This window comes from Cinclus cinclus, chromosome 4 (assembly GCF_963662255.1).
Source record: "Cinclus cinclus chromosome 4, bCinCin1.1, whole genome shotgun sequence".
NCBI classification, from domain to species: Eukaryota; Metazoa; Chordata; class Aves; order Passeriformes; family Cinclidae; genus Cinclus; species Cinclus cinclus.
Window position 1 is genome coordinate 61,156,621 of NC_085049.1, and position 23,320 is coordinate 61,179,940.

Genomic DNA, 23,320 nt, shown 5'->3' on the forward strand with positions numbered 1-23,320 from the left:
AGCAGTGAGCACCCACTCCCCAGTCACCCAGAAAAGTGCAGGCACAGTAATATACTTTGGATTATTTACTTCGGTGAGGTGTGTAAAGCCAAGTGATCAGTCCTGTGCTCTTCTTCCACATCTAATTCTTGGATGAGTAGTGCTGCTCAGATAGTGTCTTGGAATTAAAAGTGCTATGGAATTGAATAAAGTCCTTCACATCTCTGAGTTATCATTAAAGGCTCTCTGCAGACTTGAACAAACTGTGTTCTGATAGTTGTTATGTTGAGGTCATGCTACCTGCCATCACAAACAGAAAGGATGGCAGTTTTATTTTGAAACCTAAACTAAAGCTGGCATGCCTAGGTATCCAACTTCAGTAGCCAGCTTTTAGACTGAGTCCAAGAGGCCTGGACTGGGGCCCAGTATTGCATTGGTGCATAAAAGCATGATAAATTCAGGTAAAATGTCATGGAGTACAAGGGAAGAATAAACACCACAGAGTCCTTTCTGTCCCTGGAGATGAGGTAGCACCCCCAGATGAATGTTTGCCATGCTGCTGTGTTTGAAAGTGGGGGTGCAGGGGCCCTGTTTGGGTTTAAGAGCTCTTCAGAGTTCTCCAGTTTGCCATTCCCTGGCCTTTCCAGTGTGCTTCATTTATACATGCTGGCATTGCTTTGAGGCTAGAAGCATTGTAATGACATTAAGGAGAAGACGAAGAACTTGTTACTTTGGTCCCTCCTCTTGCATCATCACAGCTCACAGGAGTGCAGGCCTGCAAGTGATTCTTTGAATGCCACCTGCCACTTGCTACAGCAACCACCCTGAGAAATACCATTACAGTGTATATTTTATTATTTATTATTATGCTCACAAAAAAAAAACTAGTACTAATCTCAATGAAGGAAACACAAGTTTATGCTACAGCAATAATATTATTACACACCACCAGCAACCAGGACCACATGTGATCACATTGCATGTGGCCATACAGGTTGAAGTTAATAGGGAATAGGAGCAATACCCTGCACACCTGTTTTCCAGAGAAGTGCTTGTCACCACACAATCACCACACCAGACCAAACAGGTACATCAAGGGTACACAGGACATAGCAGTAGCATAGGGATGCATAAGATTGTGAGCAGAAGTGTTTTGTCCATTATATTTGATGAGGATTCCTTCATCTCTGTAGGGTCGGGTGCCCTATAGGAAACTGCTTCCCCTGAGACTCCTCCCAGCACTCCAAAGGTGGGATACATTTCAGTGAAGCTGGCTTTTTCTCTTAGGACAAGGACCTAACTAAGGTCTCTAGAGTCCCTTTGTGGTCTGAGGCAGAAGAGACAGGTTCACAAGACAATCCATCCAATTAACTTTAGATGCCTCTCTTACAACAGCAATTCCTTTGGCTGGGTAAATTATGGAATTATTATGAATTATGACCTAGAGGCACCTGCTCCTTCTTCTTGGCCAGGATGAGGTACAAAACACAAGGTAAGAGGTGAATTTTGCTTTCAGGTGCTGGGGATTAACCTCAACCCAAGGGATGCCTGGGAGTGGTACAGGGCCCACATCAGGGATGCTGTCTCCATTGGCTCCTTCACCTGCCAGATCAGGGGACAGGAATCCCTTCTGCTTCAGCTCAACAGCTGCCCAAGGGTCAGTGCAAGGAAGGAAACAACATCTTTCCTAGGCATTTCTTGGGCTTTGGTGTTCCTCTAAGAGAGATTAGGTTCTTCCTAGAAGTGAGCAGGCAGGAAAAGAGAAAGAAAAAATTATTTCCTCAAGGCCATCGGTGGTGCAGCCAGCAGAGCTGGGAAGAGAAGATATTATCCTTCTTCTGCTCTACCCTCTAACAGCTGCCAGCTCATGCTCAGATGATGGGAGCTGCAGACAGACTTTCAAACCTCTGCTTCTGAGACGAGTTCATTTGCAGGCCAGGTGCTTATATCCTTGTATCAGCACCAATCTCAGAGTTTCCTTCTAAGCTTGCTTTAACACTGTTTTTCTGCCCAGCAGCCTTCGGTTCATCCATTCTCTTGTCACAAGACAGTCTTTTAGGCCAAGCAGGGAGATAGTGAAACCAAGAGACATTGCAATATTTGGTGCCTATGCCAAATGGAAGATCATAGACCTTGGAAACGAGCTGAGAGGTCTCCATCCCTCCCTCATGGCTTTGCTTCCATGCCAGGAGCCCCCGCTCCTCCTGTGTTCCTGCAACAGCAAAGTGAGATTGTTGTGTTTGAAGCAGCAGGTGTTTGAGCATAGGGCTGCTTTGTGTGCCTCACACCACTGCTCACATCCCAGCAGACCCCCCAGAAAATACAAATACCTTCTACTGAAACCCTTCCAGCTCCAAAGAGCTTTACAAATATTCATTAACGAGCTTCCAGGCAATACCCCTTTTCCTGCAACAGCTTCCAGATAAGCAGCCTTCTCCACTGCTTTCCACGAGAAATAACATAACCAAGAAATTTTCACCTGCCACAGGAGATCCAAGAACAGTTCAAAGGGGAGGTTCGTGCAATGCTGGGAAAGCAAGGCTGGATGTTAACTGCCCAAACACTTCAGAGCAGATTTAGCTAGCAGCTAGCAGTTACTAGTTAGTCACAGGTATTTACCCTAGCCAAAGGAATTCCTAAGTACCTGTAACTGCTGTGGGAGCAAAGTCCTTCTGGGAAAGGGAGTGAACACACCTGTGAATTCTCCCCAGATGAGCTGATCATTGAAGGCTGCAGAAAAATTAATGAGCTGAAGGGGGACTGGCTTTCCAAGAAGCCTCAGACAGTAACAAAATCTGGTGTCCTTCCTTCCTGCTCCTTTCCTGCAGCAGAAGAGAGGGTTTCCTCTCCTATACTTATGCCCTCCCTTCCCACGCTAGATGAAAATCCAAGGCTCTTTGCTGCCTGTGAGGGCCACCTGCAGGTGGCCTGTCTTTGGTCACCAGCCTTTCCTACTGCTTTCCACAGCTGTGGCTTTAGTTCAACCTCTGTTTCAACAGCTCCCATACTGGCACACATTGGCTCCTTCCACTTCTTATAGCTGTTTTCCTCTTCCCTTTAACTAGCAACATGGTTTTAGGCTGGCATTTTCCCTGAAAGACGTATTTGCCAAATAAACCTTTTTCTCAGCCTGGGTTGTTCCTAACAAATGATTTAATTTTTGATAAGCTGCTGTTTTCTAGCCAGAGACCATTTCAGTGATGTCTCCTGTTCCTCACCCCTCTCCGGGAGGAGTGCAGTCACACAGTGTTTCATGGTTGCTAGCACAACTCCTATCCATAGAACAGGAAGTCATGAAGACAAAAAGTACCAGGGAAAAACCCTAGGGCAGGCACAAACTAGAAGCTTGTTTCAGCAAATCCTACCTGGAATGGTGTTATCTAGGAAAAAGCCTAGAAGTCCACCCACAAACATGCCAGTGGTGAGAAGCACCAGGATCACTTGGTCAAGCTGGATGATTCCTAGGAGAAAAATAAAGCTTTAGATCATGGTGCAGGAAGATGCTTTTTACCTGTTTTACCAGCACATTTCTGGTGCCAAGAGGCTGCAAGCTGCATGCTTGCTTGGACTAGGCTTGCTTGGATGAGACGTACAAAACCAAAGCAGAGTGTGAGGTTTGGCAGTGGAAGGGAGAATGATCTCACAGCCAGTTTCAGACCTACAGTCTTATTCTACATGATTATTCACAGACCCACAGTGGGAAGGAGATGGCTCATGAATACATTAAGAGCCTGTTAACAGTGCAGACCCCAGCACTGTGAGATAAAGCCACCTTCTACTCCAAACACCTACAGCACATCCACAACATAAAACCTAACAGTACCCTACTGGAGCATGAGCTTCAGTTCCCAAAGAAATATGAGTATATTTATGGGGTTTTTTACCACAAGTTCATCAGGTGTGATGTTTCCCCTTGAGGGCTGGTGGCCATGAGCAAAGCCCAATAGCATTGAGCATCTGATAGAGCATTTATAGAGCACGTGGTCTGCAGGCCCAGCTCTTTAATCAGCCCACCTGGCACACCACTTATACTTTAAGAGAGGACACTCTGGCCTTTGTGATGAAGATATTAGTCACACAAGACATAGCAAAGGGCCAGCTGTTGCAGAACTGAAATTTCAATAAACTGAACTTGACAGAATTTTGTAGAGGGGTATGCCCTTGCATTTTGAAAGCACAGCGTTTTATTGTGTATGAGCACATTAGAAAGCCTCATTCATTAAGAACCTTGACCAAGATTCAGCCCTGGGGTATTCTCCTGCTCTGCCCCAGGAATGTGTCCCAGGGAAGTGCTCTGCAATCCTTAGCCCAAGAAGAATCTGCTGAGGTGCACTTGCTAACCACAAGCTGAGTGAGATTTCTGCACAAGAGCTGTGCATCAGAGCAAAAGGCAAAAACAGCCCCCACAGAAAGAAACAGGCAACAGTCAAAGCACAGGTTTCAGCATTTTATCAAGGAAAAACTATTTTAAAAATTTTCTCTGGTCAGTCTTTCCTTCAGTTTTATGCTACAGAAAAGGCTTCTGATGTCACTTCTTACCTGTTTCCAGCAGTGTTCTATTTTTGCTTGCCCAGTTGGGAACTGTGAGGCCAGCAAATAGAGAAAATCCAAAGATAAAGATGTTTCTTGAGGAGTTCATATCTGTGTACTGCACAGAGAAATTTCATACAATGAATGCATGGAACTGTGGATTACTGTTGTGTTCATGAGACACGGTGGGATGCAAACACTGGAATCAGGAATGGACCCAGCCCTGGTGCTGCTGGGGCATTTGTGATCCTGCAGTCTCCAGTGCCAGCCAGCCCTGCCCTTACCAGGGAGCCCACTGTGATTTAGCCCCTCTGGGTGCAGCCCCTTATCTTTACCTGAGGAATTGCCAACATAAATGTTTACATTTGCTGTAGTGTGGTTATAGCTGACACAGTTTGGGAAGAATCTCACTTGAAACTGGGGGTCCTGTGTGCAGTTTTGGGCACCACAATATAAGATGAAAAGTGAGTGTCCAAAGGAGGTCCACAAGGATGGTGAAGGGTCTGGAGGGGAAGCTGTGTGAGGAGCAGCTGAGGTCACTTGTTCTGTTCAGCCTGGAGGAGACTGAGGAGAGACCTCGTGAGGGGAAGAGCAGGGGCAAGTACTCATCTCTTAACTCTCATGACCTGTGACAGCAAACAGCATGAAGCTGTGTCAGGGGAGGTTTAGTTTGGGTATTAGGGAAAGGTTCTTCACCCAGAGGGTGGCTGGGCACTGGAAGAGGTTCCCCAGGGCAGTGGTAACAGCACCAAGCCTGACAGAGCTCAGGGAGTGTTTGAACAATGTTCTCAGGCACATGGTGTGACTCTTGGGGTGCCCTGCTCAGGGCCAGCAGTTGGACTCGATGGCCCTGATGGGTCCCTTGCAACTCAGCTTACTCTGTGATTCTCTGCTTCGATGAAATGAAGTCCCCGCACCAGGGATGACACAGTGCTCACACAGCTGTTACCTGTAAATTGGAGATCCCCACTGCCACAATAACTCCGAACATCACAAGGAACATGCCTCCAATCACAGGGATGGGAATGCTGGCAAACATTGCCCCAACTTTCCCAAAGATGCCGCTCAGGAGCATGGCACAGGCACCAGCAATGATCACAATCCGACTCCCTACCTGAGGAAAGAGGAAGAGGAGGCAGTCACACACTGACCAGCAGAGAAAGGTGAAAGGTGGCCAGCTCCAGCACGAGCCTGCAGCTCTGGCCTTAGCACTCCATGGCATGTTCAGGAACAGCTTTGGATACAGCTGCTGGTATCTGATGCTGGTACAGGGCTGGGATGCTGACACTGAATGGGAAGCATCACTATTTGTGCACCATAAATATTCATCATGCAAGGCACTCTGAGAACACCATGCCTATTTACTCAGTGTTATCCTCTCTCCTACTATTGACAGAACTTCAACAGTTTGGTATTAAGCTGAAATTTAAAAAAAAAAAAAATTAAGACAACAGTAATTCCCCACTTGTTCTTGCTTTAGCCTAGAAATATCTTGGCATACATACAAGCCTGGCACTGCAACCTCCCAGTCAATTCACTGGGGTTGGATTGTCATCTAGAAGTGACCTTCAAAGAGATGTCCCACAATGATCCCTCCATTCCCTGGAGACAAAAATTTCAGAGAACAGAGCTGGCTGACTGCTCCATCCTGAGCTCTGGGATCTGATACATCCTTTCTATGGTCAAGAAATAAAAAGTGGGGAAATCTCTTGCTCTGTCCCTATTTCTCAGCACCCATCTGTCTTCAGTAAAACCATTTTTTCCTCATTTTTTTCCCCTAGAAAGAGTCAGGAGGCCTTTTCTTGGTTGAGCACTACAAGAAAGATGGGATGAAGCACCAAGCCATGCCCTTCATTCAGGTTTGCTTGAGCACATAAATAGGAAAGAAAAAGAGTATCTACCAAACAAAGGGTTAAAATAGACATTTATATGGAATGTGTAAAGGAAAGTAGCAATATTTGTTAAACTTCCAAGTCAAGATATGTCTTGTCCACACCAAAACTTGGACTGCCTACAGAATCATGCTAAACTTACCATATTTGTGTCAGGGACACTCTGTAGTCCTCTGCAAACATTTTATAATTCAATTAAATATTTTAATCCCTCCCTTTAAATATGCGAAGAATGTCTACTTACAGGACAGGCTTTTTGTGAATGCTTTCAACAAAAACATTCTCAGTAACTAATATTGTCTCTTTATAAGTATTTCTTAAACATGTCCCTTTAAAATATTTTAAGTCTTTCCTGATTGCGAAAGATAAGTTTGAAATATTTGGTGTGGAGTTTCAAAATCATGCATTGCCTTCAGGTGCTTCATTGCTTTTGATGCTCTCTGGCTTAAAACCTTGGGGCATTATTACCATCTAAATGTTAATTAATAAAAGCCAACAGATCTATTTGTTCCAGGAACAGAACAAAGATTCAGAGTCTCAATTTGCTAAAGTGTTCAATTACCATGTATATGAAGTTGCCTCAAAGGCAAAAGACCTACTCCAGTGACAGCACTGTGACCATATTCTGCTAAAGCCACTACTGTAGAGTTTGTTTCAATTATGTCAGGAAAACAATAAAATCAGTTCTCTTTCTTAAGGCTGAAGAAACTGCAGGGTTCCCCACAATATGTGGTGACTCTGAGGCCTTTGCCTCTCTTTAAAGTGTACTGAGTTCTCAGTACTAGCATACTGGACCTGATCAAGCAGTTTAAATATTGGTGCCTGGTACCATGTAAGATGTTGCACCTTGGCAGCTTCTAGCTGCTTCTCCTTGCCTTATCCATTAGCATCTGTGTGTATCTGAGATCTCCAATGACTTCTCAGGTGGTGCTAGACATCTTTGTTTAAGTAGAGGAAATTTGTTATGGAAAAACGTGTTTCCCATGTAAAAAAAGAAATTAAATCTGCCTTGTGCTCTCAGCATCCCCATCTGCCCCAGCCAGAGTGTTTCCACTGATTTAAATTGACTGAGATGGCACTCTAGATTTTCCATTATTTCAAGTGTGGACAGAGTGAGCAGAGGTGGGATCCAAGGGAAATCTCTCTCTTGAACCAGCAAGAATGGCATGTCCTCCTGGAGGACTTTGAATATATTGTGAGAATATGTGTTTTATAATCTGGTAATGATGAATTTAGACAGAATCCCACACATGCAATGCCTGCAGCAAACTACACATCAGGAAAGAACTGATTGTTAGCATGCACAGACTTCCTAGTGACAGTGCACACATGGTGACAGGCTGAACTGGACTCCATGCAGTCATCCAAATAGCCCTTGGTGCTCAAGGAAGCCACCTCAATCAAACACTAGCACTGCAATGTGTGAAAAACGGTTAGAGTGAGTGAGGTTTTTAAAGTCCAGTGAAATAAGCAATATTATAGAGTGGAAGCTGTAAGGAAACTGCATTTATTTACTGACTCGCGGCTCTTCTGGCATGATATTGCTTATTTGGTAATAATTTGAAAATGTTGTCCAGTTAGCAGCTAGATATGTGTCAGCTTAACGTCTGGCTGCAAAGCTTAGTGAAAATCTATGATCTGATTGCCAAGCTTATCTCTAGAAATTTCTTTCCCTGATAAGTGCAATTAATATACTCAAGGGACTCACAAAACTTTATAGAGACATAAAAACACAAACCTTTGCTATCACCCTGAAGAAACAGTCTACGTGATTGCCATCCTTGGGTGACAGAAGCCGGGGAATTTGAAGCCCTATTAAATATCCAGCTTTCTCCACCTCTCCCTCTCCGTGCCCGTACAGATCTCTTCAGCCTTCCCCAGACCCGGTGCCGGAGCGAGCGAGCGAGCGAGCGCGTGCACCAATTCCCTGCGCAGGCCAGGGGCAGGGAAAGGGAAGCATTGCACCACCTCTGTTTGTAGGGCTGCTGAGCGGGTCACCAAAGTGACGAGGCACAGTTTTCCAGCGCGCCCCTCGGAGGCGGGCCGGGATGGGCGCCCGCTGTCCCGCACGCACGCAGCCAGGCTCACCTTGGTGATGCCCAGGGCCCCCACGTTCTCGCTGTAGGATGTGGTGCCGTTGCCCGTGCCCCAGGCTCCAGCCAGGAGGCAGCCGATGCCCTCCACGCCGACGCCGCGGCTGATGGCGTGCTGCGGCGGCGGCGGGGCCCCGCACAGCCGGGCACAGGCGTAGTAATCGCCCACGGACTCCAGCATGGAGGAGACCACCCCGGCCAGCATGCCAAAGATCCCGGCCAGGCTCACCGTCGGCGTTCCCCACTGGCCTGCAAGTAAAAGAGCTCGGTTGTGCCCCGAAATCTGCGCCGGGGGAGGAAGGGCAGCAGGAATGCCCGAGTTCAGGGCGCTCGCCTGATTCTTGACTTTTCGTCTCCTCCCGGCAGTCGTAAGCGGAGGTGCGGGCAGGATGGGGAAGGGGCGGCCGCGGTACCTGGGTAAGGCAGCCGAAACCAGGGAGCCTGTGACAGAACGTCGCCACGGGTGTCTGTCCGGGCCAGGTGTCCGTAGGCAGCGGGGGCCGAGGGCAGGATGCCGGCCACGGTCAGCACGTAGCAGAGCAGCCAGCTCAGGGACAGCCCCAGCAGCACCTGCCCATCACAAGCACCAGTGGGGGCTGGTTGGGGCAGGGCTGCGTCTTCGGCACGGCTGGGGAGGGCACAGTGCCCCCCGCCCGACCCTTTTCCCTGCGCACCGGATGGAGGCAAAGAGGCAGCAGGAGCTCCTGGTGGCCCTCCCTCCTTCTATCCCTCCCTCCCAATGATCGGGGCCGTGGGGAGCTTTTTCTCCTCTGCCCCTTACCACACGGGCTCAGCTGGGAAGCACGAACTCATCTGAACACGAGTGGAAAGAGCCCCGGCAGCCCGGGGTGGGTGAGGCCAGTCCCTGTCACAATTCCCTGGTATGCAGGAGCCCCGGCGTACCGGGAAGAACTGGAAGAGGTAGACTGCAGAGAAGTGGAACTTCTTGTCTCTCTGGTAACATGGCAGCGGCACAGCAACATCTTTCAAGTACTGAGAGAACAGAACTATGAAAAAAACAGTCCTAGAAGGAGGGAAAATGAGACCATGAGCAAAGTGGGTGCCCAGCTGCCCACCTGTCCCCACATTATGTGAAAACCTGCTACCCAAGAACCCAGGACTCCAGAGGACCCGTAAAAACAGGATCTCAGCAGCAGAGGGTGGCTCCCCACTCCACCAAGCCAGAGGTGGAACAAGCTTTCTCTCATAATCTACTGACGACTCTGCATATTAGCAAATAACTCTTTTATCCTTATTGTTTCAAGACTGGCACCACAGATAGTGCATCTGTAAGTATGACACAGCTGCAGAAAAGTTAAAAGTGCCTCCTAAGTAAGACCTGACAGACAGGCAAGGTTCAGGTTCTGCCTGTGCAATTCAGATATACTAGAAATACAGGATTTATTGTTCCCTGATTTCAGGTTTACCTACGCTGCTCTTCAAGGGGCAAAAAGTTCCTGTAACACAGAGAAAAAGAAGAGGATTTGGTTTGGCTGTGCACATCCCTGTTTTGAAAGGAAAAACCATGGTGGGGCTGTGGGGCTGCACGTGGTGCCCACAGATCCCTCCCAGCCAGCCAAGAAGGGGAGAGCATGGCTCTCCCTGTCTGTGAGGATGCTCAGTGGAGGGGCCCTCCACGGCAGGGGTGTCCTTGTGTGTCCCTGGCAGCACCCGGGGCTCGTGCTGGTGGAAGTGACTGCAGGTTCAGCTCCCCTCCCATCCCTTGTGTAGGACACATGTAGGACACATCTGTCAACAGCAGCACACAGCCTGCCCCACCATGTACCTTTTGCCCAGAGAGGCCAACCAGATGAAGCTGGCAGCTACCACATGTGGAGAGAGGGCAGGGACTGGGCATCCCACTCTGCTGAGCTGGTAGAAGACCATGGACATTTCCTTTGTTAGCCAGGCCTCTGAAGGGCTCCTCGTTACTTTATAACAAATCTAAATTTTATACATTAAGTGAATTAATCTGGATAGGATTTGGTGAGAAATCAATTGCAGCAGCTGAAGTGCACTGACTTCATGGGAAAACTGGTAGCTTTCCCCGTGTGAAAAAATGACAGACTGTAGGTGTAACAGTCAGGGACAGGCAGGATTACAACAGTACAAAGAAAACTCTATCCTCACTTCTCTGCAAAGACACTCCAGGACATGCGCAATTCAAAGCACTGGATGACTGGAGGGACTGAGGAGGAACTTGTTTCTATTCATGGTTTCTAATGCTACAGAGTCCAGACATACTGTTTGAGTGCACATTTTGTGCATTTGCATGAACAGAGGTGCTCATCAGTCTTATGACTCACCACAGAACCCTCATCTGTCTCAGGGAGGTGTCACTGCTTATTTTTCAGGTTGCCTGACGCATTCTATTAACAAACTTTATTTTCAGTTGCTTATAGTTCTACTTTAACTTTACCCATTCAGGATGAAAATTTCCACGAAGAAGTCTGCCTTAGGGCAAATATTTTTTAAAAAATATATATCAAACCTATTTCAAAGAGTGATGTTCAGGAAATAGACCTAGCATATAGCCTGCATTGGAAAGGTCACTTTGCCTTAAGCAGTAACAGGATCTCCTTATGACCTGGAGCTGAAATTTGAGATTTAGTCAAACCTGTTCTTTGGGGCAAAGGATATTGTTGTTTCTCACAAAAATCTGCTCAGGTGTGCTCACTCTGCAGCAATGATTCCAGGTTCCAGGTCAGCAGAAACGTCTCAGCCTTTTGCATTTGCAGACCATAAAGATTCCAAGCTTTCTGAGTATGTCCAGGCCCTTGCCCAGTGATTAACTGTGTGTGCATCATCACCAGAGCGTAAGTCACCATACACTAGGGAAGTTTCTTGAGGAAACAGTGAGGATTCTCAGTCACAAGAGCTCTGGGATGTGGTGGGGCTGAACAGCAGGCCTGAGACCCCATGGCTCATGTCTTCCTCTTTCTCCATCCCTGCTTTCCCTCTTTCACTAACAACACCCTTGGAGTATGGAGAAGGCAGCAAAAGAGAACACATTAGGGATGGCTCAGAGCACAATGATCAGGCTGGGGCTAAGGTGTCTCAGTCAGGAAAGAAAGGATTTGGGTTACCATGGTTAGGAAATGGGACAGAAATGAACAGGACAGAAAGGTGATTTGGGCTGAGAGCAGGGATGCAAGCCGAAGGACTGGGACTCTATAAATGGAGTGACACAGTTGGGCAAAGAGATCGAGTGTGAGTCTGACGTTAGGAGCTAGTGGCTGGAGAAGAAAAGCAGAGAAAGGAGATAGTACAGGCAAGGACATGCAGTTTGAAGAGGAAAATTCACATTTGCTAAGCTAAGGGGTTAGGACAAATCACTAAAGCTGGAGAGCAGGACAAGAAGTCAGGAGTATGATGGGGGAAAGAGTGGTGAAAAAACAGCTGACTTTTAAGCAGGGTTTGGAATTGTATGGGATGCTGGTAGAAGAGACCTGCTAGGTGAGGAACTGGGGAAGGAGAAGAGAGGTGGCCTTTGGGTTCTGGGAGGGCAGGTGCAGGGAGGAGAAGAGACCAGGAGAGAAGTGTACTGGAGCATGTCCTCACAACAGCATGCTGTCTTCCAAGGGCTACAGTCAAGCCTGTGTCCAAAGTCTCCAAAATCAGCCCTGAAAGCACCAGCAATTAATGGGAGCCCCATAGAGAGGTTAACAACCTACTCCTGTTGCATTCTATCCCATGCTGAAGTCTACATTAGGGACATGAAGGTGCCAAGTCTGCAAGGCAATCAGGAGGTGCCATTTCTCCTTTTTTCAATCCATTTCTGAAATACCAAGGAAATTTTGCTACAGTCTACACTCATGCTCAAGGGCAGGTACACAAATGTCCCTGAAAGAGCACTCACTGTTGCAAAGCTACATGTGTAAATAGACTTTTCCAGACCCCCTCAGGCCCTCTCTGCAGAGAACAATTCCTCCTACTCATGCAAAGACAACACATAAAGCAGCAGCTATTTCAACATAGGATACCTGACTCTGAGTGCCCAACTTTGTCATTTTAGGAACGTCTTTTAAACTTAAATAATGGGTGTGTAAGACAGTGTGTGTAGACAGCTGTCCCACACACATGGGAAAGGCTTGTATCTTCACTGACCTATGAACTTTGGATTTTTACAAAAATCAGGGTTTGTAAACTCATTTTTGGGTTTTGCTTTGTTGCTGAGGGCTTTAGCTACCTGGGGGTTGGAGGAGAATGGCTGTGTCACATAGCTGCCTTGCACAAGCATGTCACGTGTTGGTGCCCAACAAATAAACCTTGAACCCGGGGGAACTCTGCTACAGACTGTGACAATTGGTTTCATATTAGAGGTGGTTTGTGTACCCTCAGCTTTCCCACAGAGATGTGAGACTTACATGAATGCTATGCCCCAGTGCTGCCCAGCCATATTCCCAGCCGGCTCAAACAGAGGTAGTGCAACCAAGGTGATGGTGGGGGCAATTGTCAGGGGGCCGATGAACCTCATCAGAAATCCAATCAGGCCCGAAAATCCAACGAAGATTTGAAAGCAAGAAGCTACAATGATAGTTCCTTGCACCTGGAAAAGTGGAGGATGAAAACAGAGGTTGGAAGGAGCTCCATCTCCTGAGCCTTTTCTTCATGTCAGTGCAAATGCAGCGTGAGAGCCAGGCTCAGTCTCCAGTGACAGACTGGCAGAGAGGGCTCCTGCTGGCAGCAGTAAAACCTGGCTGAGAATTACCTGTGGGAAGGACCACCGAAGCAGCAGCACAGCAACTCCCCCCTTGGCTGATGGATTTAGTCATCACCAGGGCTAATTTTGTTCCAGAGATCACCTCCTCCCTGGCCTCTTGGGCCACCCAAGCATGCATCACCTGCCCTGCGCTCTCCTGCCTGCTCCCACAAGACAGGGGAAAAGCTCTTCCCCCAAAAACGGGAGCAGGGCCATGGTCTCTACTGATCTCCCTTTTGGGAAGGGATGGATCTCTTCAGCACACTGATGGGGCAAGTGACTCACCACAGCCTCTTTTTTTTCCTCCCCGAGTATCAGTTTCACTCTGGGAACACATTGATCATCCTGAACTTCCCTGTGTTTGACAATCATTGCTAAGGAGCCAGCAATTACATTCTGAAATGCTGCACATCTCAGTGTCAGCTTCAAGCAGAGGTGAGGCTGCTCTCTGCCTTCTCAGATTTGGTGAAAAGCCCAGGCTGGGACTTGTGTGGTGCTGAGCACCCTCCTTCCCCCAGATCCAAAGGGAAGAGAAACACAGGGGCTGGGTGAATGACCCAGGCTGAAAGGAGATGTCAGCAGTGCCCTTGTGGTAGATTTATGTGTATCAGCAGAGAGCAGCCTGTGCTGCACAGCAAATCCCCAGCGAGCTTTCAACACTTCATAAGTGGTTTGGAAAGCACACCAACAAAAGGATCAACAGAGGCAAATTTATTTACTAGCTCTGATAAAACTATCAATGTAGAAAAAGGCAGTGAGACCCCTGACCTTTCCTCCTCCCTTCTGATTACCAAAGAATGCCCTTTTCCTTAATATTTATGGTAGGTTTTGCATGGCATTTTTTTACTAGGGTTCCTGTGCTTAGACAGGGTTCTTTCCTTGACAATATTTTTCCTTCCTTTCTTCTTCTAGGCTAACCATGCTTTATGCAGAAGGGATCTGACTGGACCAGTGGAGACTTTGCAGGGACCATAAATCACATGACGAGGTTTGCACATCCCTGTTCAGCAGCAGTGAAGCACTTGTTTTTTGACAGAGAATAGATGCTTAGGAAGCTGCAACAGCATGAGGGCCAAGGTTCATTGGGAAAAGAAGTTTCTCCCCCTGTGATGGCCATGATACGGCCAGGCACTTTACTGGAAGCAAAGAGCCCTGATACAGAGTAGGTGCCACTGAAAATGTAATATACCTCTCGCATCCGTGTCTGCCAGACTTGGATGAATTCTGGTGAAGAGGCATTCACCAGGGTGGCGTTCTGTGTCCAGGAAGGGCACTTCCAGCTGGGGAGAGACAGCATTGCCAAGGTGGGGGTCAGGAATGCAAAAGTCCCTCCTTGAATAATAGGCAGCCTGGAAGGAAAGCAGAGAGAAAAAATGACAAGTGAGAATGCTAGAAATTCTGCTCTGTAAGGGTGAGAGAAAGGAAAGAAGAATAAATTTAAAAATCCATCTGCCCATGGCCTCTGACAGTATCTTCTGGATTGTTGTGGCAGGTCGCCACCACTGACCACGAGTAGGAATTTCTGCCCATTGCATGCAGGAGCAATGACATGGGGTAAGAGCTGAGGTTCGAGCACCAGCAATGGAGGGGCACATTGGTGCTACAGTCCAACCCTGCTACCCCACGTTAAGAAAAAGGTAGTGCTTCTAATGGCTGATGAAACCACAGACCTGCACAGAGTAGGAAAAATCTGGTGGAAGGAAGAAGATCAAGGAAGAAAGAAGGTGACACACTAAAGAAAAGCTCAGTGTCAATCTTGCTAATATCCAGTTTTTTCCTCTGTCCCCTTTGGCTGCTTTGGTTTTCTTCACAACGTGCTTGTGCACACAAGGACATGCACTAACTACTCTCCATGTCACAGCAGTTCTCAGTCTGAGTGTGATAGAAAATGTGACTTGGTGTTTTCAGTACACCAGATTTTAGTGCCAATTCCTCTTCTGCACTTCCACTGAAACTAGAAAGGAAACCTGCATGAGGGGGCTATGGGCACTGACTGGGTGAGACCTTGGCTCTCCCCCCACACCACATGTCTCCTGGCTTAGAGTATCTCTCCCTCTGGGAATCCCTCAGGCTAGCAAGGAACTTGCATCTCCAGAGGACTTCAGCACTGGCTTCATGCAGAGATTTATACAGTAGAGCAACGCTCCTTTGAGCTACACCAGCTTTTTTCCATGCATGAAGAAATGAAGACAGAGACCTAAAAGGCCTGACTGGCTCCTCAAAGCCCCACACAAGCCCCCATTGCAGTGCAAGTTTTTTTTAACCATTCCTCCAGTGCACTTGAAAAATCCTAAGCTGCTTGAGGGTGGGCACAGCATCCCTGAAACAGCCAAAGGAAACCTCCAAGGTGCCTCTGTTTCCTCCCTTTAGGAAGCAGCCCTAGGAGGAACCCCCAGAGCAACCTCTCCTTGTGCCAGGAGCTCTCATGGCAGCTGTTCAGAAAAGCAATGGGACAGCAATTCAGGTGATTTCTTTTGCAGGGCACAGCTTTCCCTGAAACAGAGGCATTTCTACCGTTCTTGAAATAAGAGATGTCATAGCTGTAACAGACCATGTCTCTGTCACCTAAACCAAATATTTATACTAGTCATGCACAACTGAAGCACTGTCAAAGCTTTGAAACAATTTTCCTGGGCAAAGCTCAAAAAACAAACAGAAACAGCCCAGGGCCATGACTTAGAATCTAACAATGGATTTATAGCTCCTGTTGTGTTGGTCCTTAAGATATTTCACAGCCCATGTTGGCATGGGTGGGCTCAGAGGAAAACGGGATGCTGACATGATGTTTATGGGGCACACTGAACTCTTTCCTGTGGGGCTTGCAAGAGTTAAAGCTGCAGAAATAGGGAAGGCAATATTATGTTTTGATAATCAGTGTATGATGTCCAAGCATTTACTAAGCAGGGCTCACCTTAATGGCAAATGACCTGTATCTCCTCCCCTCAGGAGCCTCTGATAGTGTCTCCACTGACTGTCTGGGACCCACTGCTGCTTTTTCATGCTGTGTAACACTGACTGAGCTGCAGGTTGGAGTGGGTCAGCTCTTCCCTTGGCTATTGCTTCATGAATGTCCTCATGCCTTATAGCTGGGGTCAGCAACAAGGCAACTGCACTCCCAGCACAGCAAAAGCCATTCAAGTTTATCCTAGGGGAACAACTCCTTACCATTTAATTTGATCTGTTGTACCTCAATTAGCTATTCAGCCATGGGAGAGAGAGGCTGTCTGCTACTCTTTCATCCCAAACTAACGGAGAGCAGGGGACATTACAGCTTTCAGGAATTCACTGAAGCATTTAGAGAGTGCTTGGAAGAACTCAGAATGCCTGAATTGCACCAGCAGCTATGGTCATGCAAGACAGCCTGAATTTAGCTGAAGAACCAGTTTCTCTGGTTTTTGTGGTCAAGGTGTTCCTCCTTGCTCCACTAATCCTGTAACAATGTAGAAGAGGGGTAGCACCCTACAGGAAGTTTGTCTAAAGACGCTTCTTAAGGCTAAGAGAGATAGAAAAGTTTCAGTAGTGAACGAAGCAGGAGGAGCAAAACATTTTGTGGAGCTGGCAGTTGACCAGTGATTAGATGGTAGAAGTACAAACCAGATTCCCTCAGATTCAGAAGCCAAAGAATGTGTAACTTTTATCTTTGAAGCAAGAAACACGGGTTCCTGCCATACTAGAGGAAAAACCAGCCTGTGGAAAGAGAGAGACAGCCCAGAGTCATGACAAGGAGAATAGAAGAATTTTTCAAGGTCAGCAAAGATACAGGGTCTTTCTGGAAAGGGGGAGTACTTGCAGTCATCTCTCTCATTAAATACTTCTTTTTCTGGGTACTGAATGGCAGCTCCACACTCATCTCACTTCTGGCTGCTCATCAGCAAAGGATTTACCTTTTATGCCACAAATCCCTGAGCATGGGAAGTGGCATCATATAACAGGACATGCTGCTGAACTCTTCCCTGAGTCCCTAAGTAGTGGCAGATGGATTTCAGTTTCTCCTAATTATCCCCTCCCTTAGAGTTTCCTGTAGAACCTGTGCTCTCTTGACCCTGGGTCCAAATCAGAAGGCTCCTGCCTCTGCTGGAGGATCCCTGGAGTAGGGAGCAAGCAGGTCCTTTCTACTGCACGTTGCAATGCTCTATTATTTTGAGGACAGATTCCTCATAAGCCCAACAAAAGGTATGTGAAGTATCAGGAGATGCAAAATTCGGAACAGCAAGGTAGCCCTGCAAAGCTCTCAGCAGTTTCAGGGTGCTTTGGCATGGACCCTGCTTGTCCAAGGGTAACAAATGACTCTCACTGATAAACTCTACAACAGGGTGGTGGCCTAGCACACAGTACTTGCTCACATTCCCAGCTCTTGCATTTAGCTTACCTGACTCCAAAGAGGACTTGCAGCAGGGTACAAATTCCTGAGACAAAGAAGATGGTGCTGATCAGGTGGCTCTGGGTCAGTAGGTCATGCTGGAGGCAAAGCACTTCGGAGAGGATCAGCGGGATGGCTACAAGACCTCCTATGGCTGTCAAGAAGTGCTAGGAGCCACAGAGAAAGACTGGGTGAAGAAGGACATGGAACTGGCTCTGTGTTATAAACATGCTGTTCAGAGAACTCACAGATCTGTGCTTGGGCTATACTAGCATTAGGCATTCTCTCTCTTTTTTTTTTTCTTTTTTTTTTTTGGCAGCTTTAACACTCTGTTAGGGGTTCCAAAGCACCTGCAAGAATTGCAGTGCACCCACTGAAATGTCTCCTCCTTTCCATGTCCAAAGACCTTTTGTAGGGCTCTGGACTTCCCAGGCCACTGTCAGACACAACCAGTTTATTCTCAGCACCTGCAGACAAAGCTGCTGGACATATTTTCCCAGGAAGCCGGGGGTCTCCCAAGGTACAGGGAGAGAGCAAAATCAGGCAAAGTGAATGCAAATACTTCAGTCCACCTTATTTGCACCACAAAGTTGTGGCACATTGGAGATACAAATTTTTTGACATCAGTAGATTTCTCACACAGTGCAATTATGGATAACCATAAAAAGTGAGTGCCAAAGAATGGAAGAATTGGGCACTGTGTTTGTCAGAAGAGTCACATACATATTTCTACAATGACCTGTAGTTAATGACTAAATCTGAAAATAATTTTTAAAACCTCTTTTTGTTTTAATTATTAACCTTTGCTGTTCACTCTCACTTTGGAGCACAGGACTGCCATGGTGGAACTAGTGGCACTTACAGAAACACACTTTATTTGTTACAGGCGTGTTTTATTAAAATTATGATGTAGACATGTTGGGTTGTTTCACCCTAAATTTCCATTTAAGGAAACAAAGTACAAAATTCCACCAACCTCGAAGTACAGTCTGTCATTATCTTAATGACTCTGAGGTCTCTTTTCCTGCAGGCTCCCTGCCCAGCATGGCACTGGTGGCACTGGGTCATTTAACACATCTGGGCACAGACACCAGCCGAAACAGTGCTGAGTTTTTGTTGCCATGGAAAGGCAGAAGTTCAGAAGCCCTTACACCTTTGGCTACCTTCAGCCAAGGTACCCAGTGTGTTCTTATTAACTATTTGACCCCAGCCCCAGGACTCTGCCTGACCATTTGCATTCCAAAGGGTGCAGTGTAGCTGTGGGCACGATGATAATAGTCGGTGCTCAGGATGTGGACCAAAGGACTTGCACTCATTAAGCTCCAGCCTCAGAGCTCTATTCAAGCCCTGTGGAAGTAAAGCACTCCCAAAATCAGGTTTCACCCCAATTAACTGGCTGAACTGCCACGTAACTTTCACCTACTCCCAGCCTCCACCTGCTTTCCCATCTCACCTGAACGCCCAGCAGGATGCACAGGTACCAGGGAGGCACATCTGTGACAATGTAGCCAAGCTTGGTCCCACTGTGGCCAGTGCCCCCACCTTCCTCTGAGCCCCAGGCAGCATGAGCTGGTGAGGAATGACAGTGGCTCCCATGTTCACCCTGGACAACAGGAGAGACACTTTGTTAGCTACAGCCTGGCCCTGCAGATGCCCAGCAGCTGCCTCTCTTGCAGCAGGCTCCACATCTGGCAGGAAAACCTCCTGTGTAGCTTTCAACAGTATTTAGACAAGCAAACAAAAAGACAAAGGAGGAGAAATTAAAACAGAGACACAAAACACATATGGAAAATTTTTGTATGCACTGGTGTGTCTAGGCCTGAAGAAACATTAGAGGGTGTCTCAATCTCAATCGGACACCCAGACAGAGTGCTTTAATATCATTAAAATCTAGTTAAGGATGAAGAAACTGAAACCAGAAGCAAGGAAGAGCCTGCAGCGGGCTTATCAGTGGAAGCTGCACTGTCCTCTGGTCTCTGTGCCTCCTGGCAATTCCACATAAGCAGCACTTTTTATAAAATATGCTAAAACACTTGGTTGCCACTAATTACTGAGTAGAAGCACGTTTTATATTTCATTTCCTTCATCTCCCCTTTCAATCTCCTTATGCTCACCTTTACCAGTGTTGTGCCTTGATAAAGACACCTGCCTTTTGTCTTACTAGAAAACCCTTCTGTAGAGGAGCTGGGTGAAACACAGGGACACCAGTAGATGGGAAATCCCAGCATCCATGCCAAAGGAGCTGGCTGAAACTGCTATCTAGGAAGGCTTGAGTCTCCTCCCAGGCAGCCAGAAGCCCCAGGGCTTCCTAGCAAGCTGTATGCCCTTCAGAGTTAATTTATATAAAGCTAAATTCTGCCAAGAAAAGCAAAGTAGTGCTTTACACACACAACATACACACACACACACACACACACACACACACACACACACACGGTGGAGAGAGGATGCCTGGGAAACGAGAACACTTAGAGCCAGAAGCAAAAGCCAGTTAAGATCCCAAAGCACTTGTTTCATTGACCCATCTCCAACCAGCAAGTCCTCAGCATCCTGGCAGCAGAGGGCTTTTCTGGGATGAGATGTCCTGCTCTATCAGGCAGGGACAGAAACCTGATGTCTGGAGAAGCTTAATCAGTTTGTTTGCACCAAATTTCTTTTCTTTTCTTTTTTTTTTTATCCTCCAAGTCCTGCAGGAACCTGAAGACAACAAAATACCCAACGCAGCAGCAAAGCATCTGCAGTAACACTCCTGGCCTACCTACTGATGGAGGCAAACAGGTAGTGCTCTGGTCAGGAGCAGAAATATAAAATTAATGTTGGATTCTGTTGTAAATTTTGCAGGTGTGGCAAATTATTACCAAATTAATTTACCTGAAAGCTCCAGGTTTGCATTCCCTTGGCTGAGTCTCCAAAGTCCCATTTTAGGTCATGCTGTTGAAAACAGGCCATGTAATCCCTAAGACCCCAGAGCCTAACATTGTTATTGACCTAACTGTTGTGTGAGGCATGGGGAACTCAGGTGGTAATGGTATAATTGCTCATTAATTCCTTTGTTCAAGGTCCCTCCCCAGCAGCACCCAGCTCAAGCTGTTTCTACTGCAGTGCCACTCAAATAAACTACCTTAATCAACTTAAAGCCCAAGAGTCTGCTATGGGATACCTATGCTGGAGAAGTCTCTTTAACAAACACAGTGGATTTATACAGCCTAGGCAAACTGGGAGCAATACGGATACTTTAAAATAGATAGGAGAAGGCAGAGTTAATTCAAACTGGACTTGGGCATGAACTTCAAGAGCAAAAGGTGTTCCTTAATAACTCCCTGTGCAGACATTTTTGTTTTGGAACAAGAAAGCCTGAGCCACGGATTAACAAAAGTACAGCCAGGTACTTAAGACTGCCCATGCAAGGAGTTATCTGGGGACAACTACTGCTGAATAACACCACGGGTAGACAAATGCTAAGCTAGGCAGACAGCAGTAAGCTCCTTTCTTTTCTTTGCAATTTTTCCTGTATTAACCAGGAGGCATGTTCCAGCCAGGCAGAGCCTGTGCCAGTAACAGCCCTGCATGACCATCACATGAGTGCCTGACACTTCCCAGGAGCTGGAGGGGAGTGACCAGGACTCATCAGGAAAAGGACGGAGTGGAGATAACAGGATGAGAAAGGAGCAGAGTTACTGGACTCAAACTGAAATGCAGTAGGTACCATCTTAAAATCTGAAAGCATTTTTGCTGTGAGAGGGACCAAGCACTGCACAAGCTGTCTAGAGAGGTTGTGGACTCTCCATCCTCAGAGATATTTAAAAACTGTCTAGACACAGCCCTAGGCAGCTGGCTCTGGGCAACCCTCCTTGTGCAGGGGTTTGGAGAAGGTGACCTCCAGGGTTGTATTCCAAGCTCAGCCAGCCTGTGAGGCTGAGATGCTGGCAGGAGGACAAGGCAGGAGCAGTCTGGAGCAGGGAAGGGAAACTGCTGTTGGGGGTTCTCAGCCCAGCTGCTCCCATGAATGCAGGGGACCAGTGCACTTTCCATGTGTCTGAGGCTCCAGACACAGCACGAGGGCCCTCAGTCACATCTTAAATAAGTGCATCATGAAGGCAGTCAGGAACTGACCTGCTTGAACCACAGGTAAAAGACCTTTGTCTTCTACAGACTTTGGGGTGATTTAAACCATAAGGATTCACAAATCTGGTATAATTATGGCAGAACAAGTTAAAATGGACAGCCTGTTAAAAATCATGAAAGAAAACTGATTGACTCTGAGCACTTCCCTGAGGCTCTGTCCACAGCTGGCACAGAACCTCCACTGCACATAGCAAGCTCACACAAAGCTACCCGAGGAATGTGGGACTTGTACACTAGGAGGTTAATTGCTCCCTCCAAGGTAGCACAGACAGATGGTCTGTACCAAGGGAGCAAGATGTTTGCAGGACATTCTGCAAGCCACATTCCTTCACACCTGCTGACAGAAAATAAGCAAAGTTTTTAGTTTCTAATGGAGGCGATTCCAGCTTTGGGATAGGAAGGGGGCTGTCATATCCCAGGACCTTGCCCATGGCAGTTATAGCTAGCAGCATTCTCAGTGCACCATACACCCCTGGGCTGGTACTTCATTTACAGCTTTTAGTACACTTCTGAAATTCTAGAGGGTGCCTTCCTCAGCTGACACCCAAATCACTTCTTCGCCCACCTTTCTAACAATTCACCTCACTGGAAATAGGTCCAAAAGACAAAGAAATACAGTCTTTACTAGATTTCTAAATTTACTAAATTTCTACTGTAATTTTTCTAATTAATACATAAAATGCTTTACCCAGGAACACAGTCACAAGCTCACCTGCTTTTCAGCACAGATACACTTGTGCTGCCATCCATCTACATTATCATTTTAGAAATAGTGGAGAGAAAATAAGTTAAAAGGGTGACAGAAACTATGCGGAGTCTGCAGCAGGAGCTGTAGTGAGGGAATCATTCTTTGGATTCTTGTTGATAAGAGCCGAGACAGAAGTTAACCACACACCAGAATTATTGCAGCAGCCCAAGCCCCTGGCTTTCCCTTCCTCCTCCTTCCACAGGGTTTGCAGCTGTTTATGCAAGAATTACCCTTCAGAGAGCAGACTCACCACAAAGCTGGGGTTATCCAGCCCGTTGAGATCTTTGTCTGAAGAGGGGGTCATGCCTTCCACTTGCCTTCACCGACTGCCTCGAAAAAGAACCAGCCAGAAGAAGAAAGCCTCCTAGATTCCCACTCCTTCCAGTCAAAACAGCCCTAAAAAAACGGGGTGAGAAGATTCAGGAGCTGGATTTCAGGAGCCAAACAGCATTCAGTCCTAGCTATTCATGTGAGCTGTATTGCAGAAGCATTTCCTTTTCTTTGGCTTATATAAGTGACTCCTTTTCTCCAGTTGATTAGAGAACTGGCATTCAAATCAAACTGGAAAGCAGCCTTTCCCTGGAATGAATCAGTAACTGATGACAGAAAAAACTTCATCCATAGGTAAGGATGGTGGAGGATATCAGAGAGGCATTCCGTACGGCCTCAGAACTTGCTGTTTCATTACTCTTTCAACATCAACTTGCATTTTTTGTGTAGGTTGGGCCTGTTTGAAGATCTTTGTCGTCATCTTTGGGACATTCAATTACTACATAGTTTCATTTATTTGATATGTAAACTACTGTGTGTTTTGGCTTAGGTACAACCATTGTCATCTTGTAGGGTACTCCTATTACAGCCTGAAAAGAATGAAGCTTTTACTGTGAATTT

At 46.9% G+C, this 23,320-nt stretch overlaps 1 protein-coding gene across 1 annotated transcript; it reads right to left on the reverse strand.

The window, feature by feature from the left end:
* Positions 1–1,922: 1,922 nt before the first annotated feature.
* On the reverse strand, positions 1,923–22,733 carry LOC134043259 (solute carrier family 23 member 1-like). Its single transcript, XM_062491404.1, has 12 exons — positions 22,680–22,733; positions 19,010–19,159; positions 17,566–17,723; positions 14,386–14,545; positions 12,862–13,043; positions 9,398–9,518; positions 8,908–9,064; positions 8,490–8,743; positions 5,459–5,623; positions 4,519–4,627; positions 3,345–3,440; positions 1,923–2,191 (listed from the first exon to the last, which is right to left on the reverse strand). The coding sequence occupies exons 1-12, from the start codon at positions 22,731–22,733 to the stop codon at positions 1,923–1,925; spliced, it is 1,875 nt and encodes a 624-aa protein (XP_062347388.1).
* Between the last annotated feature and the right edge of the window lie 587 nt (positions 22,734–23,320).